Source organism: Bufo bufo, chromosome 5, assembly GCF_905171765.1.
Source record: "Bufo bufo chromosome 5, aBufBuf1.1, whole genome shotgun sequence".
Lineage (NCBI taxonomy): Eukaryota > Metazoa > Chordata > Amphibia > Anura > Bufonidae > Bufo > Bufo bufo.
Genome location: NC_053393.1, coordinates 167,936,683 through 167,954,679, shown reverse-complemented (window position 1 = coordinate 167,954,679; position 17,997 = coordinate 167,936,683). Strand labels below are relative to the sequence as shown.

Here is a 17,997-nt window from a genome sequence, read left to right as displayed (position 1 = left end):
GTTTTATTTATTTTCATGACTATGAAGGCATCAAAACTAGTATGAATTAACACATGTGGAATTATATACATAACAAACAAGTGTGAAACTACTGAAAATATGTCATATTCTAGGTTATTAAACCTGACAGGGCACACCTGTGAAGTGAAAAACATTTCAGGGGACTACCTCTTGAAGCTCATCAAGAGAATGCCAAGAGTGTGCAAAGCAGTAATCAAAGCAAAAGGTGGCTACTTTGAAGAACCTAGAATATGACATATTTTCAGTTGTTTCACACTTGTTTGTTATGTATATAATTCCACATGTGTTAATTCATAGTTTTGATGCCTTCAGTGTGAATCTACAATTTTCATAGTCATGAAAATAAAGAAAACTCTTTGAATGAGAAGGTGTGTCCAAACTTTTGGTCTGTACTGTATAAACAATAAAAAAATAAACATATTAGGTATCGCTGCATCCGAAAATTCTGAACTATTAAAATACTTATAAACATTTCATGTGCTCTAATGGAAACAAATAAAAACCCGCCATTCGTCATTTTTAAGTCATCTTGGTTTCTATTTTTTTTTAAAGCAATTAAACAAAAAAAATAAACTATACAAGTATCGTCATAATCGTATTGAGCTACAGAATAAGGACGTCATGTAGTTTTTTTGTTTACAGTGAATGCCATGATTTCAAAACCCCCAAAACCTTGGCTGAATGGGTTATTTTTTTCTATTTTACCCCACAAGGAATATTTTTTCCTGTTTTTCAATACAAGACATGGTAAATGAAATGGCTTTGGAATGGATGGACAGACTTTAATTTGTATTTCTCAAACTATCACAGCACTCACATGATGCAGTTTGGCAATTTTCTTGACCGAGATACCGCTATCGATGAGCTGGATGATGCTGTTTCTCTTTTCTTGGGAAATCTTCTCCATGGCTGTTCCTGGATTAAAACCAGTGACCTTTCACTTGGGAATCAACCGAATAACACACTGTTACCCTTTTGCTCGTCAGTGTAATGTCCTAGGGGGTAACACTGGGAGAGTCAGTTGTAGAGAAGGAGTTGGGTGTACCTGTAGATCGTAGATGAAATAACAGCATACAATGTAAAGCAGCTGCTTCTAAGGCCACCAGGATATTGTCATGTATAGAGCAAGACTTGGACAGGGCAGGGATGTAATATTACCACTTTACAAAGCTTTGGTGCGTCCTGATCTGGAATATGGAGTTCAGTTCTGGGCACCGTAGGCTTCTTTACTGTAAGAACTGTAAATCTGTAGAATAGTCAACCTTAGGACATTATCACAGCAGGAACAGTGGACAGTTTTAAAAATGGCTTAGATAAATTCTTAAAATAAATAACATTAATAGTTGGAAGTCAGGTTCTTACTCCCCTTTCCTAAAATTTACATCCCCATCCATCCCTTGGTTGAACTTGATGGATTTGTAACTTTTTTCAACCATACTATGTTATGAAATTGATATATAAATAATAATGATGTAATGATCTGCCTGTATGGAAACATTTGTCAGGAGAACAGGAGCCCTTTATCACTCACTGTGCCTTTGAGCCTGGCAGAAGAAAGGGGGAGAGGAGGGCATTCATGTATGGTGGAATCCTATAGATGTCTGTTAGACGTTTAGAAAGGCTCTGTCACCAGGATCAACCCTATTAAACCATACATAATGCCTGGTAGGGCTCATCATGCTGATTTAAACAATACCTTTCTTTTGTCTGTATGTTAAACAGCTACAGAGAAATCTGTGTTTGTATTCATATGCAAATGAGCAATTTGAGCACCAAGAGGCGGGGCTGAATGGTCTGAGCACTGCTATGTAACACCCCTTGTGCTCTGCACGCTCTGCCCTCAGCCTGATGTCTAGCCCTGTCAATCATGGGGAGGGGGAGTGTGCAGAGCACAGTGGGTGTTAACATAGCAGTGCTCAGATGATTTAGCCCCGCCTCTTGGTGCTCCAATTGCTCATTTGTATATGAATAAAACCTCTGGTTTCTCTGCAGCTGTTTAACATACAGACAAAAGAAAGGTATTGTTTCAATCAGCATGATGAGTCCTACCAGGCATTATGTTGGGTTGATCCTGGTGACAGAGCCTCTTTAAGAACCATAATAGTTTAGGTAAAGTTTCATCTTTTTTTTACTTATATGCAGAAATAATCAGGAGGGAGTCAAATATATTTATATTATTTCCATCCATGTTTAGTGTCATTTACAATGTATTCCATTATATTTTACACTATATTGAATTTACATTCTATTTTGGTCAGTGTATGACGACATTATTTGACAATAAAGCCATAGGACAAACTATTGCGTAAATGAATTGTGTTTGGGCTGTATTACAACGGTAGGTTATCTGACAGATTTTCTGAACAGTCATTGGTCAGATGGCCTATTACACACAACCATTGGTCTGATTGGACAGATATTGGTCAGATAATCTGTTGGAGTAATACAGCCCTTAGAATACAGTTTTAGAAAATTGGAAACAATGAAATGGGAAATCAAAGACGCCATAATGCGTATCCCAGCCTTCAGTACGTCTGTGAAAGGTTATTTATCTGTCTCCTGATGCTGGAGGCTTTTGTTTTATAATGCGGGTGATTTTACATCAAGAAGATTCTGAAGTCCTAATGGACGTAGCCGAGGCTTGCTCCGGAACTGAACTAAATATGTTTGTGTGCTTCTGCTAGTTTTTATCCCAGAATCTGAAATGAATGTTCAGAAGATGTTGCTACAAAAATGCTTCTGGCAGCGAGAAGCAGCACAAGCTCTAGGAGAATCTTCAAAGAGAGTTTTTGTATCAACACTGATTGCCTGATTATAAGTCCATTTGGGGATACTACCATGGTTACAATCAGTTGCAGATATCCTTTCCTGTCATTATACCTTTTTGGTATGATAATATTCTCTTCCTTCTTTTCATAACCCCAAAATGTGGATTTATATAACAATTCTGACTTTTTTTCTGCTCAAAAGGACTATCAAATCATTTTCCCTTATGAAATAAATATATGCAAATATTCAGGTTCTCCAAATGAAACCTGCTGCATAATTACTTCTGCCACTGTAAGCTGCAGAGTACTAAAAATAGGTCATTTAATCATGCAAATATCACAATGCACCGTTTGTACCGTTTGACAAATAAATGCTCAGATCAGCCTTAAGATTAGAACACCTGCCGTATTTTCTGTAGGGGCCTCCTGTGCTCTGACACATTGAGGCAAGGACACAACCTCTGAAGATGATCTGTGGTACCTGGCTCTAAAACATTAAAGGGGTTGTCCGGGGGTTGTCTTATTTTCACACCTCCTGTCCCTCTGACATGAGCATCAGAGCATTTTTATGCTCCCCCTTGACCTGCGCCGGATTGAGCAGGGCAAGGGCTTGCTTATTTATATTTTCGCACTGCTAGGCGGTACCCTCCGCCTAGCTTTCCCCATAAAGAGCAGGGCAAACTAGGTCTGAAATGCACACGGTGGTCCTTTCCTTTAGAGCCCTGTTGTGTGACCATACAGCCGATTCAGCGCAGGGCAAAGGAGAGCATCGGAGCATGAAATGCTCCGATGCTCATGGTAGAGGGAATGCCTGGGTGAAAACGGGGATATGTCCGGGTTCAGCTCTGAACCTGGACAACCCCTTTAAGATGCTTCAAGGGAACCAGTCATCTCTAAAACACTCCCCCAAACTAGAGTAAGAGGTATATAGTATAAGTAACACTGAGTCTGGTTATGTATTTTTTTTTTTATCTTTATACTTACATTTCAGCGTTGTGCTCCCACAAACCAGCAGTAAAATGCAGTGAGAGAACTCCTCGTTGAGTCCTCTCCATAATGTGCATGAGCTCAGGAGTCCTCTCAATACATCTCACTGCTGGTTTGCTGGAGCACAGCAGTAAATTGCAGGTGATTATGAAGACAAAAATTACATAACCGGACTCTGTGTTACTTATACTATACGCCACTTACTCTAGATTGGGGGGTGTTTTGGAGCTGACAGACTCCCTTGAAGTCCCTGTAAGTCGTGACATGTGGCCTCTATGGATCAGACTTTCCATCACATCCTACAAATGATCGATCGTTTTGATATTTGGGCCAGGTCAACACCTGAAGGTGCTTTAAGAAGCCACTGCCATTTGGCAAAACCGGTACCATGAAGGGGTGTACTTGGTCCACATCAATGTTTAAGTAGGTGGCACATGTCAAAGTAGCACCACGTGAATTTCAGGAGCCATGTTTTCCAAGCAGTACTCAGATAATCAAATTGCCTTGGCAACTTGCCTGGTTCCCATAGTGCAGTTTGGTGCCATTTCTAACCCTGGTAAGCAAAGCACACACACACACATCTATCCACCCACATGAAGAAAAGATTATTCATCAGACCAGGCTACCTTCTGCCATTGCTCCACGGTCCATTTCTGGTGGCCATCTGCCTGTTATAAGCTCAATCTGACCGGTGGATGGGTCAGCATCTGACCGGTCTCTGGCTATGCCTCCCCATATGATGCAGCAGGCTGCATTGCACTTTGTGGTCTGATACCTTTCTATAATAGAAATAGATGTCATTAGTTGCTTTTCTGTGGGACTGGAACAGGCAGGTTAGCCCCCCTCCGCATGCCCATCAATGAGCACCTATAAGCCTGATCCAATGTCCTTTCTTGAACCACTTTTGGTAGATACTAATCACTAGAAACCAGAAACATCCTACAAGACTTGTCATTTTACAGATGATCTGACCCAGTTGTCTGGGTCACAATTTGGCCTGTGTCAAAGTCCACCCCTTTACATGTATCATTGTCGTAATCATGGTTATTGACTTTACGTGACGTGGTTTTAAAGTTATGGCTGATTTTGATTTCTTAAGACGTGCTTCTTATTATAAACAAATGTCCATAATTCAGTATTACAGGCAAAGATAAGTAACTTGGTAATGCATCTTATTACAGTAAAATGCTTCTTTCTCCACTTATCAGACTACGTTCCTCCATGGTCTCCTGCACCCTTCATGCACTTTGATTTCACAGATAAAATCTATACACCGGAGTCAGAGCGGAGATGGATTATCTGCTTCAGTGACTGATCAGGTTACAGCTGCAGCCCATATACTGTATGTCTGTGGAGTGGGGAGGAGGAGGAAGGAACAGGTTTACGAGAACAAGCAGAAGCCTTTGTGTGTATTTGCCTGTCCCTCTCTCTCTGCGGCTGTTCCCTCTTCCCGCTCGCCTCTCCATAAACTTTTATAAGAGCAGCTGAAAATCTAGTCTCTACCGTATATATTTTAGAACAGATTTCATGGTAACTGAACAGTGTTTGATGACGAGCTCTAAAAGCCGTTTCTCTGTAGTACTGCTTTTTATACCCACTTTTTTTTTTTTAGTAAGGGTGGGTTCACACTAGCGTTAGGGATTCCGTTATGGCTTTCCGCTATAACATGGTTATAACGGAAAATAACGGAATGCCCAGACATTATGCAAAAAAAAAGCCTTTAAAAGGCATTCTGTTTGCTTTCCGACCTAATAGAAATCTATGGGAAAGCATAACTGATCAGTCTGGGTCCCGTTATGCAAGACGGAAAACAAAGTCCTGTCGAAAGGACTTTGTTTTCCGTCTTGCATAACGGGACCTAGGCGGATCCATTTTGATTCCCATAGACTTCTATTAGAACGGAAAGCAAACGGAATGCCCTTTAAAGGCTTCCGTTTTGCATTCCGTCATAATACAAGTCTATGGGCAGAAGAACGGATCCGTCCTTCCGTCTTATGGATTCCGTTATTTTCCGTTATAACGGAAACCCATAACGGAATCCCTAACGCTAGTGTGAACCCACCCTAAGCTGAATCTGCCTCATTGTGTTTTTTCCCCCCCCCAGGTCTTTGTGTTTCTTGCAAAGTGTTTACTCGATTATGTTTCTTTCCTCAGAAAATAAAACAACATGACTTTAGAACCGGGTTCTGATTCTGCGTCCAAACAAGACCAAGAGAAAGACCAGAAAGGGACAGGTGGAACACAGTCAGGGCAACAGCCTGGAGAAGACCATCAGAACGCATTAGAACAATTCCCGGCTGCGGCTGCACATAGTACACCCTTAAAAAGTGAAAAGGCAAGTGTCATTAATTTTCTATCTCCTCATGCAACAGCCATTACCATTCAACCATTTTTTCATTTATGAAAAGTGTTCTTTCCTTGACTGAAAAATCAATATCGCCTAATGATTTACAGTTCCCCTTTGTGAGTTCAGCTCAGAATGACTCTGAAGAGACTTTTGATGTGTCAGAAGCCAACCATGTTCAAAAGTGGAGATGGCTGGAAATTTGAATCAAACACATTTACTTTCACTGTTCCTTAATATTTGCTTTCAGTTGAAAGGGTTGTGCAGGTCTTATTAAATATTGATGACTTATCCTCATGATTAGTTATCAGTATTAGTTCAGTTTATATCCCACTCCCGGTAGCCATGATGATCAGCTGTTTGAAGGGACCAGGGTGCTTAGAGTACAATATATAACAACTGCTTGGTATTACATGTGATAGAAAAAAAAAACTGTGGGGCCAGTAATCGAAAAATTATACCAACTTTATTTCAATAATATATATAAAATATGGAGAAGGAGGGCAAGATGGAAAAAGACATACAGAGAAGCGAAGGGCAAAACCTCATAGGACAGCCATGTTTCTTCGCAGAACTGTGATAACAGTCTCCGGATACAAGGCTACACACTGTGCCTCACAGAAAATGCTCATAAATTATCTAAACAGAAAAATATAAACACAAGGGGTAATAATATGCACCACCCACCCCTATAAGGGATTGGGCTGTAAAGCTATTGCTGCAAAACAAACTGTAATCACCATTTGATATGAGGGACACAGTATATATAACCCAATATAACTATGTAAAAAAATACATACCAAGTGGAGGAGAAATAACCAACGTCCAACCTCAGTATGTAACATAGGACTAATATAGACAATGGAGCATAACGGTGTAACCATAGACACATTATACAAGGGACGTACCTGAAAACATGGTCTGACCAAAAAGAGGTGAAAAGCCCCAAGCGCAGGACCTCTAATGGTATTACATGTGACAGGGGAGACCTCTCCTGCATAACGGAAATGGGACAGATCCATTTTGCAGCCCATAGACTTCTATTATGACGGAATGAATAACAGAATGCCTCTAAATGCATTCCGTCATAGAATTGTGTTATGGTCCGTGGTAACGGAATCCATAACGCAATTCACCTTTTACTAGTAAACGAAGCGTGAACGAATTTCAAAATATGAAATTCGCTCATCTCTAGAAACAGCGTTAACACTCACCCAAGACTGTGGCCCCATCCAGCAGCTCATAGTCGAGGGTGCTGGGAGTTGAACCTTCACTGATCAGATATTAAAGGGAACCTGTCACCAGGATTTTGGGTATAGAGCTGAGGACATGGGTTGCTAGATGGCCGCTAGCACATCCGCAATACCCAGTCCCCATAGCTCTGTGTGCTTTTATTGTGTAAAAAAAACCTATTTGATACATATGCAATAATTTGCATATGTATCAAATCGTTTTTTTTACACAATAAAAGCACACAGAGCTATGGGGACTGGGTATTGCGGATGTGCTAGCGGCTATCTAGCAACCCATGTCCTCAGCTCTATACACAAAATCCCGGTGACAGGTTCCCTTTAACAACCTATCCTGAGAAGGTGTTCTCGGTATGTAGCGGATAACATTACCACAAGTGGTCCAAGGAAGGTCAATTGGTGAAGGAGCAACAGGGTCATGGGCACCCAAGGCTCATTAAAGGGGTTTTCCCATCTTAGACAATGGGGGCATATCGCTAGGATATGCCCCCATTGTCTGATAGGTGCGGGTCCCACCTCTGGGGCCCGCACCTACAACGACAACGGAGCCGGGGAGAGTTGTGGCTGGAGGACCCCGGGTTTCCCAGGATCCGTCCACCACCAGGCGCAGCTCCCCGCCTCTCCCATTGAAGTGAATGGGAGCGCACCGCGCATGAGCGGCCTCGCTCCCATTCATTTCTATGGGGCCGACGGAAATAGCCGAGCCGAACAAGCTTGCACAATGTCCACCAGTGAAAGCACCTGTAGTGGGCATGCTTTATAACTGATCCATTTTGCAATGGAAGGTGGTCGCCTGGTCTAATTAATCATGCTAATTCACACAGATGGTGCCCATATATTGCAGACCTGCCGTTTCAGCTTATCGCCACTTTTCTAAAGTTTCAAGGAAAGGGGTAGGACGGGCAAAAACCTATGATGGTCTGCTGGATTTACTATAACTTTTGCCATAAGCTGGCGTCCGTTATAGCTCAATATACTGCAAAATATAGGAAGTCCTATCTTTTGCACTGCAGATGCACTGACCCAAAAGCCCACGGAAGAGCTTCCGTGGCCTTTCCGATCCATGCCTCTACTCTGTCCTATGCTTGCGGTCCGCAGTATGGGCACGGACGGCTTACGGACGTGTGAATGGACCCTTAATGCTACTAAGAAACATCCATATTCAATGTGTACAGTACATGCTGAATACAGGTTTTCCTTAGCAGCGCAGATTAAGAGCACTGGTAAGAGAAAACTAACGAGCCCGCTTTTCAATAAGCATCAATAAAATCCCCTAATAAAATACATTACAAAAAGTACTTAAAAACAGCTTTCCTACAGATTAAATTAAAAAAACTAAATAAACAGTTACACTTTAAAGGATCTGCAACTAATGTCTTGGTCCTGGATATCACAGAACATTTTCAGAGGTCTTTTGGAGTCCATGTCTCGATGGGTCAGAGCTGTTTGGTGGCACAGGGTTGAACTACACAGCATTAGGCCCCCTCCACACGACCGTTTCCCCCCCCCCCCTTTACTGGCCGTTTTTTGCGTTCCGTATACGGTCCGTATACGGAACCATTCATTTCAATGGTTCCGCAAAAAAAAACGGAATGTACTCCGTATGCATTCCGTTTCCGTATTTCCGTTTTTCCGTTCCCTTTAAAGATAGAACATGTCCTATTATTGCCCGCAAATCACGTTCCGTGGCTCCATTCAAGTCAATGGGTCCGCAAAAAAACGGAACACATACAGAAATGCATCCGTATGTCTTCCGTTTCCGTTCCGTTTTTTGCGGAACCATCTATTGAAAATGTTATGCCCAGCCCAATTTTATCTATGTAATTACTGTATACTGTATATGCCATACGGAAAAACGGAACAGAAACGGAGACACAACGGAAACAAAAAACGGAACAACGGATCCGTGAAAAACGGACCGCAAAACACTGAAAAAGCCATACGGTCGTGTACAGGAGGCCTTAGGCTGGGTTCACACTTGAGCGTATTTGATATGCGCGTTTTTGTCGCGCGTTTTATGCGCGTTTTTGTGCGCTTTTTTGTCTATAGTCAACGCGCGTATTACGCGCGTTTGTGTGATTGACAGCAGTAATTGACAGCATCTTGGTCAGGCTAGACATTTGCCTCTCACTAGGGTGTGGCCTTTTATTGCCTGTTGCTATGTGGCAAACGCGCGTTCGTATGCGCGTTTTTCTGGTCACAAACGCGCAAAAGAACATATTTGCGCGTTCCTATGCAATCCTATGGCCGCAAACGCGCGACAAAACGCCCCAAAGAAGCTCAAGAACTTTTTTGAGCGTAGGGCGTTTTTCAGCGCGTTCAAACGCGCTGTAAAACGCTCAAGCGAGAACCAGGGCCATAGGGAAGCATTGGTTTTCATGTGTTGAGCATTTTACAGCGCGTTTGAACGCGCTGTAAAACGCTCAAGTGTGAACCCAGCCTAAGGGTACATTCACACATACAGTACAGACCAAAAGTTTGGACACACCTTCTCATTCAAAGAGTTTTCTTTATTTTCATGACTATGAAAATTGTAGATTCACACTGAAGGCATCAAAACTATGAATTAACACATGTGGAATTATATACATAACAAACAAGTGTGAAACAACTGAAAATACACTGCTCAAAAAAATAAAGGGAACACGAAAATAACACATCATAGATCTGAGTTAATTAAATATTCTTCTGAAATACTTAGTTCTTTACATAGTTGAATGTGCTGACAACAAAATCACACAAAAATAAATAAATGAAAATCTAATTTTTCAACCCATGGAGGTCTGGATTTGGAGTCACACTCAAAATTAAAGTGGAAAAACACACTACAGGCTGATCCAACTTTGATGTAATGTCCTTAAAACAAGTCAAAATAAGGTTCAGTAGTGTGTGTGGCCTCCACGTGCCTGTATGACCTCCCTACAACGCCTGTGCATGCTCCTGATGAGGTGGCGGACGGTCTCCTGAGGGATCTCCTCCCAGACCTGGACTAAAGCATCTGCCAACTCCTGGACAGTCTGTGGTGCAACGTGACGTTGGTGGATAGAGCGAGACGTGATGTCCCAGATGTGCTCAATTGGATTCAGGTCTGGGGAACGGGCGGGCCAGTCCATAGCATCAATGCCTTCGTCTTGCAGAAACTGCTGACACACTCCAGCCACATGAGGTCTAGCATTGTCTTGCATTAGGAGGAACCTAGGGCCAACCGCACCAGCATATGGTCTCACAAGGGGTCTGAGGATCTCATCTCGGTACCTAATGGCAGTCAGGCTACCTCTGGCGAGCACATGGAGGGCTGTGCGGCCCTCCAAAGAAATGCCACCCCACACCATTACTGACCCAATGCCAAACCGGTCATGCTGGAGGATGTTGCAGGCAGCAGAACGTTCTCCACGGCGTCTCCAGACTCTGTCACGTCTGTCACATGTGCTCAGTGTGAACCTGCTTTCATCTGTGAAGAGCACAGGGCGCCAGTGGCGAATTTGCCAATCTTGGTGTTCTCTGGCAAATGCCAAACGTCCTGCACGGTGTTGGGCTGTAAGCACAACCCCCACCTGTGGATGTCGGGCTCTCATATCACCCTCATGGAGTCTGTTTCTGACCGTTTGAGCAGACACATGCACATTTGTGGCCTGCTGGAGGTCATTTTGCAGGGCTCTGGCAGTGCTCCTCCTGTTCCTCCTTGCACAAAAGCGGAGGTAGCGGTCCTGCTGCTGGATTGTTGCCCTCCTACGGCCTCCTCCACGTCTCCTGATGTACTGGCCTGTCTCCTGGTAGCGCCTCCATGCTCTGGACACTACGCTGACAGACACAGCAAACCTTCTTGCCACAGCTCGCATTGATGTGCCATCCTGGATAAGCTGCACTACCTGAGCCACTTGTGTGGGTTGTAGACTCCGTCTCATGCTACCACTAGAGTGAAAGCACCGCCAGCATTCAAAAGTGACCAAAACATCAGCCAGGAAGCATAGGAACTGAGAAGTGGTCTGTTGTCACCACCTGCAGAACCATTCCTTTATTGGGGGTGTCTTGCTAATTGCCTATAATTTCCACCTGTTGTCTATCCCATTTGCACAACAGCATGTGAAATTGATTGTCACTCAGTGTTGCTTCCTAAGTGGACAGTTTGATTTCACAGAAGTGTGATTGACTTGGAGTTACATTGTGTTGTTTAAGTGTTCCCTTTATTTTTTTGAGCAGTGTATGTCATATTCTAGGTTCTTCAAAGTAGCCACCTTTTGCTTTGATTACTGCTTTGCACACTCTTGGCATTCTCTTGATGAGCTTCAAGAGGTAGTCCCCTGAAATGGTTTTCACTTCACAGGTGTGCCCTGTCAGATTTAATAAGTGGGATTTCTTGCCTTATAAATGGGGTTGGGACCATCAGTTGCGTTGAGGAGAAGTCAGGTGGATACACAACTGATAGTCCTACTGAATAGACTGTTAGAATTTGTATTATGGCAAGAAAAAAGCAGCTAAGTAAAGAAAAACGAGTAGCCATCAATACTTTAAGAAATGATGGTCAGTCAGTCAGCCGAAAAATTGGGAAAACTTTGAAAGTAAGGGCTATTTGACCATGAAGGAGAGTGATGGGGTGCTGCGCCAGATGACCTGGCCCCCACAGTCACCTGACCTGAACCCAATTGAGATGGTTTGGGGTGAGCTGGACCGCAGAGTGAAGGCAAAAGGGCCAACAAATGCTAAGCATCTCTGGGAACTCCTTCAAGACTGTTGGAAGACCATTTCAGGGGACTACCTCTTGAAGCTCATCAATAGAATGCCAAGAGTGTGCAAAGCAGTAATCAAAGCAAAAGGTGGCTACTTTGAAGAACCTAGAATATGACATTTTCAGTTGTTTCACACTTGTTTGTTATGTATATAATTCCACATGTGTTAATTCATAGTTTTGATGCCTTCATAGTCATGAAAATAAAGAAAACTCTTTGAATGAGAAGGTGTGTCCAAACATTTGGTCTGTACTGTAGGTTATTGCTGGTATTTTTCTGCACTTTTGTGTTTTTAGTGGCCTTTTTGTGCACCTATTTTGGTACTCTCCCCCCCCTCCCCCCATGTTAGCAGAAGGTCTATGGTGCATATGCAACGCAGGGTACAGATTTTTTTTTTTGTATTTTTTGCCTTTCTGCCTTCTTTTCCAAAACGCATATTACTGTAGCTCTTGGCTTTTTTTTATGCGTTTTTACCTCACCATCTATAAAGAGGAAAAACACCATTAAGAAAATACTAGTGGGTAAGGCCACTGTTTGAAAAACGCATTAAAAAAAAAGCTGCAAAAAAATGCAGGTACCCTAAAAAAATGCATGTGCTTCTTTTGTCGATTTTTTTACTGGTAAAAAAGTGAGACAAAATTAATGTGTGTTTTTAACACTTGGCACACTTAGGGCTCATGCACACGACCGTATGTATTTTGCGGTCTGCAAAACACGCATCCGAAAAAGATATGGATGACGGTGTGCATTCCGTATTCTGCAGAACGGAACAGCTGGTCCCTAAGGCCTCATGCACATGAACGTATTTTTCAGTTTTCTTTTTACAGGTCCGTATGCGGAACCATTCACTTCAACTAGTCCGCTAAAAAACGGAAAATACTCCATGTGCATTCTGTTTCCGTATGTCCGCATGAAGAAAAAAAAATAGAACATGTCCTATTGTCCATATTGCGGACAAGAATAGGCATTGTTACAATGGATCTGCAAAAAAAAAAACTGGAACGATCCAGATGTCATCTGTTTAGTTTTTTTTGCGGACCGCAAAGTACATACGGTCGTGTGCATGAACAGAACTTATAGAACAGTCCTATTATTGTCCGTAATGCGGACAATAATAGGACATTTTCTATTTTTTTGCGGAATGGACATACGGAAACGGAATGCACAGAGAGTAACTTCTGTTTTTTTGCGGTCCCATTGAAATGAATAGTTCCACATATGCAAAAAAAACCTGAAATTACATGGAGAGAAAATGCATTCGTGTGCATGAGCCTTAAATGCAGTAGGTAAGCTCTGTCTCAGGATTTAAGGCCACATCACCAAAAACTATTCTATTATTTTCAGTATCCTTTGTGCTCCATTTGTTTCAGTTTGTAAATAGTTCTCCACGCAGGACTTTTTCTCCCCTCTAAAATAATGGATCTCTGACGAAACTGACAAAAATGGATGCAAAAGGAGCACAACAGATGCTAAAAATAAAAGATTCAGAAAAATTGAAAAAAATAAAAAAATAAACGTGATGTGAACGTGGGCTAACTATTTCAAATCAGTCAGTGGATGCTAGTCACGAGCCCATGTCTGGGCCACACTCAAGTCAAGTTTTAACTGTAAGGCTACTTTCACACTAGTGTTAATATTTTCCGGTATTGAGATCTGTCATAGGGTCTCAATACCAGAGAAAAACGCTTCCGTTTTGTCCCTATTCATTGTCAATGGGGCAAAACGTAACTGAACAGAACGGAGTGCTCCAAAATACATTCAGTTCCCAGACCGGAGAGCAAACCGCAGCAAGCTGTCCTGGTATGCGGAGCAAAACGTATCCGTTATGACCCCCAATGCAAGTCAATGGGGACGGATCCCCTTACACAATCTGACACAATAGCAAACGAATCCGTCCCCCATTGACTTTCAATTGAGTTCATGTCGGATCCGTCTTGGCAATGTTAAAGATAATACAGCTGGATCCTTTCATAACGGATGCAGACGGTTGTATTATCAGTAACGGAAGCGTTTTTGCTGAACCCTGCCGGATCCAGCAAAAACGCTAGTGTGAAAGTAGCCTAAGTTGGAGTAAAATTTGTAAGAAGCATTTACTAGATATCGCAGGCTGCTCATTATAGTAAGCAAGGTAATATACGATGGCAATTTTCAAAAAAAGCAACTTGTGTCTTAATTTCGGATGATTAATGGCACAACTGCGCTTCCCCATTTATATCAGCTGGGTTCAAATAATTGCTTATCAGCATGATCATCACTCTAGCTAACTACCTGCTGCCATGAAATCTTGTTGCATGGGTTTAAGAGATACATTTCTTACACAGAATGTAATGGTAGATGAAAAATTGCCAGTTGAGGTATATTCATGTGAATATGACTGTAAATTAGGTTTTCTTGCTATAAGGTCAGAAAGAAATCTCAACGGCTTAAATAACAAAATCAAGCAAAACCTTCCACAAGCCATTGACTTTACATTTAAAGAGGAACTTTCACCACTCCTGACATGCCAGTTTTAATATCAGAGCATGTATGGCCTATATGTCTCCTCATACTGATTATGGTGCTCTCTCCCTAAGGAGAGTTAGTTACCCCTGAAGTGGACACAGGCCTCTCACCCAGTTAAGCCAGTATTCTCTGCTCTGCACTGATTAGGGGCAATCACCCCAAAACAGCTGTCTGCAGATGAGGTGCTGGCTTATTTAATATCCAAATCATGTCTCAAGGCTTATTTTAACCCCTTCCCGACCTATGACGTACTACTACGTCATGGGAACCACTGCGTTCCTGCAATTTGATGTAATAGTACGTCATAGTGATTGTGCGGGCACCGGAGCGGTGCGCGATCACTGCAGGAACCCGGCAGTCCGTGGTAGCTGGGCCCCTACTGTATCTGCCGGCATCGCTGTAAAAGCCGGCGGATTAACCCCTCCCCTATAGAAGGGGTTTGTGTCAGGTGAGTGATCGCATCGAGTCCCCGCGCTGCTGTGGTGGGGACTCGATGCGTCACAAGGCTGCCCGATCCCGTGCAGAGGCTGCCCAATGCCTTGCACGGCATCGGGAACTGCCTTCTACGGGTGCCGAGGAGATCCAGCCTCAGGCTGGGTCTCCTAGGCAACCTGTTTGTGTACTACTAACTGTAGTACACGAACAGGCAATGCATTACAATACAGATGTATTGTAATGCATTGCAGATGGGATCAGACCCCCAAAAGTGAACATCATAAATAAAGTAAAGAAAAAAAAGTAATTATTTTTAATAAAATAATAAAATTAATAAAGTAAAAAAGAAAAAAAAGGCCCCTTTCCCCTTATTTTATAATAAAAAACTGAAAAAAATACCAAAACCCACACATATTAGGTATTGCCGTGTCCGAATGACCGACTCTATAAATATATCACATGATCCACCCTGTCTGATAAACACCATAAAAAAATAAACGGTGTAAAAAAAGCCATTTTTGTCACCTTACATCACAAAAAGTGCAACACCAAGCGATCAAACAGGTGTATGTCCCACAAAATGGTATCAATAAAACCTTCACCTCATCCCAATAAAATGAGCCCCTACCTAAGACATTAGCCCAAAAAATAAAAAAAACTATAGCTCCCAGAACATGGAGACACTAAAACATCATTTTTTGGGTTTCAAAACTGCTATTATTGTGCTAAAGTGAAATACATTAAAAAAATATATACATATTAGGTATCGCCATGTCCGTAACAATTAGCTCTATAAAAATATCACATGACCTAACCCCCTTTAGATGAACACGGTAAAAAAAAAAAAAAAAAGGCGTATGCCCCCCAAAATAGTACCAATCAGAGCATCACCTCATCCCGCAAAAAATGAGACCATACCTAAGAGAATCGGTCAAAACATAGAAAAGCTATGGCTCTCAGACTATGGATACACTAAAATATCATTATTTTGGTTTAAAAAATGCTATTATTGTGTAAAACTTAAATAAATAAGAAAAAGGAGACATATTAGGTATTGCCACGTTCGTCACGATCTGCTCTATAAAAAGTCACATGACCTAATCCCTCAGGTAAACGCTGTAAAAATGAAAAATAAAAACGATGCCAAAACATCAATTTTTTGGTTACCTTGCCTCACAAAAAACGTAATATAGAGCAATTAAAAATCATATGTACCCCAAAATAGTACCACTAAAACTGGCACTTTATCCCGTAGTTTCCAAAATGTGGTCACTTTTTTGAGTTTCTACTGTAGGGGTGCATCAGGGGGGCTTCAAATGGGACATGGCATCTAAAAACCAGTTCAGCTAAATTTGCCTTCCAAAAACCATATGGCGTTCCTTTCCTACTGCGCCCTGCCGTGTGCCCGTACAGCAGTTTACGATCACACGTGGGGTGTTTCTATAAACCGCAGAATAAGGGTAATAAATATTGAGTTTTATTTGGCTTTTAACCCTTGCTTTGCTACTGTAAAAAATCGATTTAAAATGTAAAATCTTCCAAAAAAGTGAAATTCTGAAATTTCATCTCCATTTTCCATTAATTCTTGTGGAACACCTAAAGGATTACCGTATTTTTTGCCCCATAAGACGCACTTTTTTCCCCTTTTTTCCGTCTTATGGGGCGAATGCTGGCAATTTACATCGCAGTCTGCGATGCTGCAGCATTGCAGACTGCGATGTATTAGTGAGGAGGGAGGAGGGGCTGTAGTAGGCGGGGACAGTATGTACTGTATTATACGTAGTGTTAATCATCATATCTAAACTGAGTAATGATGCGCTCCCCCTGCTCCCCATGTGTACCGTACTTACCAGTACACGTCACGCTCCTGCAGTAAGCACTAGCAGGCAGGCAGGCTCCGCCTACTTTATGAATGAAGCAGGCGGAGCAGGCACGTGACCTCAGTGAGTTACGGCCGCCCGGCCTGCCTGCTAGCTGCTAGTGCTTACTACAGGAGCATGACATGTGTCAGTAACAGCCGGGCCCCTGCCACTGATCGAGCAGGTGCAGTTTCTGCACCAGCCCAATCAGCGAGTTGTATATGTACGCCACCTGTCTTGAAGTCACTTCCCGATGCGCCGTACATGTACAGCAGATGTCGGGAAGGGGATAAATCACGTTTTTATGTTAAAAATTTTTTAGGATTTTTGCTGAGTTTTTTTTAATTGTTACTATTGATATATATTTTTTAATTATAGAATCCTGCAATTTACACACTGTCCACTAAGTCTGATAATAGGCCATGATTTCCTGTTCTGTGCAGGTGACATTTTAGTAGCTATTTCGTTATAATCACAGGCAGAATTGCAATGGCAATTAACACCTCTGTATAGTTAATACAGAATCCACCATTCTTAATAAGTGATATCACAGCTTATCTGCTCCCTCCTGACGAAGTTTCTGGACAGCCCGTAAAATGGGTGACTTTTTTTTCCCTGTGTCCGTGAATAAAATAGACGTGATTTTTTTGAAGCTGATGATACTTGACTAGATTATTTTGGTGGTGATTATCATAATTTTACAGCTCACAGTGAATGCAGGTAATGAGTTCTTATCGGTATATTGAGCTATAAACATGTATTACTTATCATCTTTACCATTCTTTATGGTTTTCCAATTTGTCCATAAAAAATGTTTGATTTTGAGATAAATTGTCCAGAAAAAAGAAAACATCTGGTTGGCAACCCTTCTCCTGATTTCTGCACAGGTCACAGAGCATGCCTGGAATACTCTTCCATAGAAGTCAATGGGGTCTCCTCTTGTCCATTGTGTCTGTGGCCCATGTAGCTGCTCTCAAAGGACAGGAAATCGTAAAGGAGTTCTCTGGGAATATTGAGCTTTTAGCAAGTGCCTGCAGCCCACTGTCTCTCTAAGCAGAAGATTCCTACTTCCCTGCTCCCCACCTCTCCGGTCTTCTATGCTGC

At 42.1% G+C, this 17,997-nt stretch overlaps 1 protein-coding gene across 21 annotated transcripts in view; it reads left to right on the top strand.

Annotated features, from left to right (window-relative positions):
* The window catches only part of EPB41L3 (erythrocyte membrane protein band 4.1 like 3), a 342,189-nt gene that overhangs the window by 189,682 nt on the left and 134,510 nt on the right, over positions 1-17,997 (top strand). For 20 of the 21 annotated variants that reach the window (XM_040433753.1, XM_040433752.1, XM_040433751.1 and 17 more), the window contains one exon: positions 5,931-6,111. In XM_040433753.1, the coding sequence (XP_040289687.1) occupies positions 5,944-6,111 (168 nt within the window). In that variant the 5' untranslated portion in view covers positions 5,931-5,943. The remainder of the gene's footprint in view (positions 1-5,930; positions 6,112-17,997) is intronic. The other variant, XM_040433765.1, reaches the window with a different exon arrangement.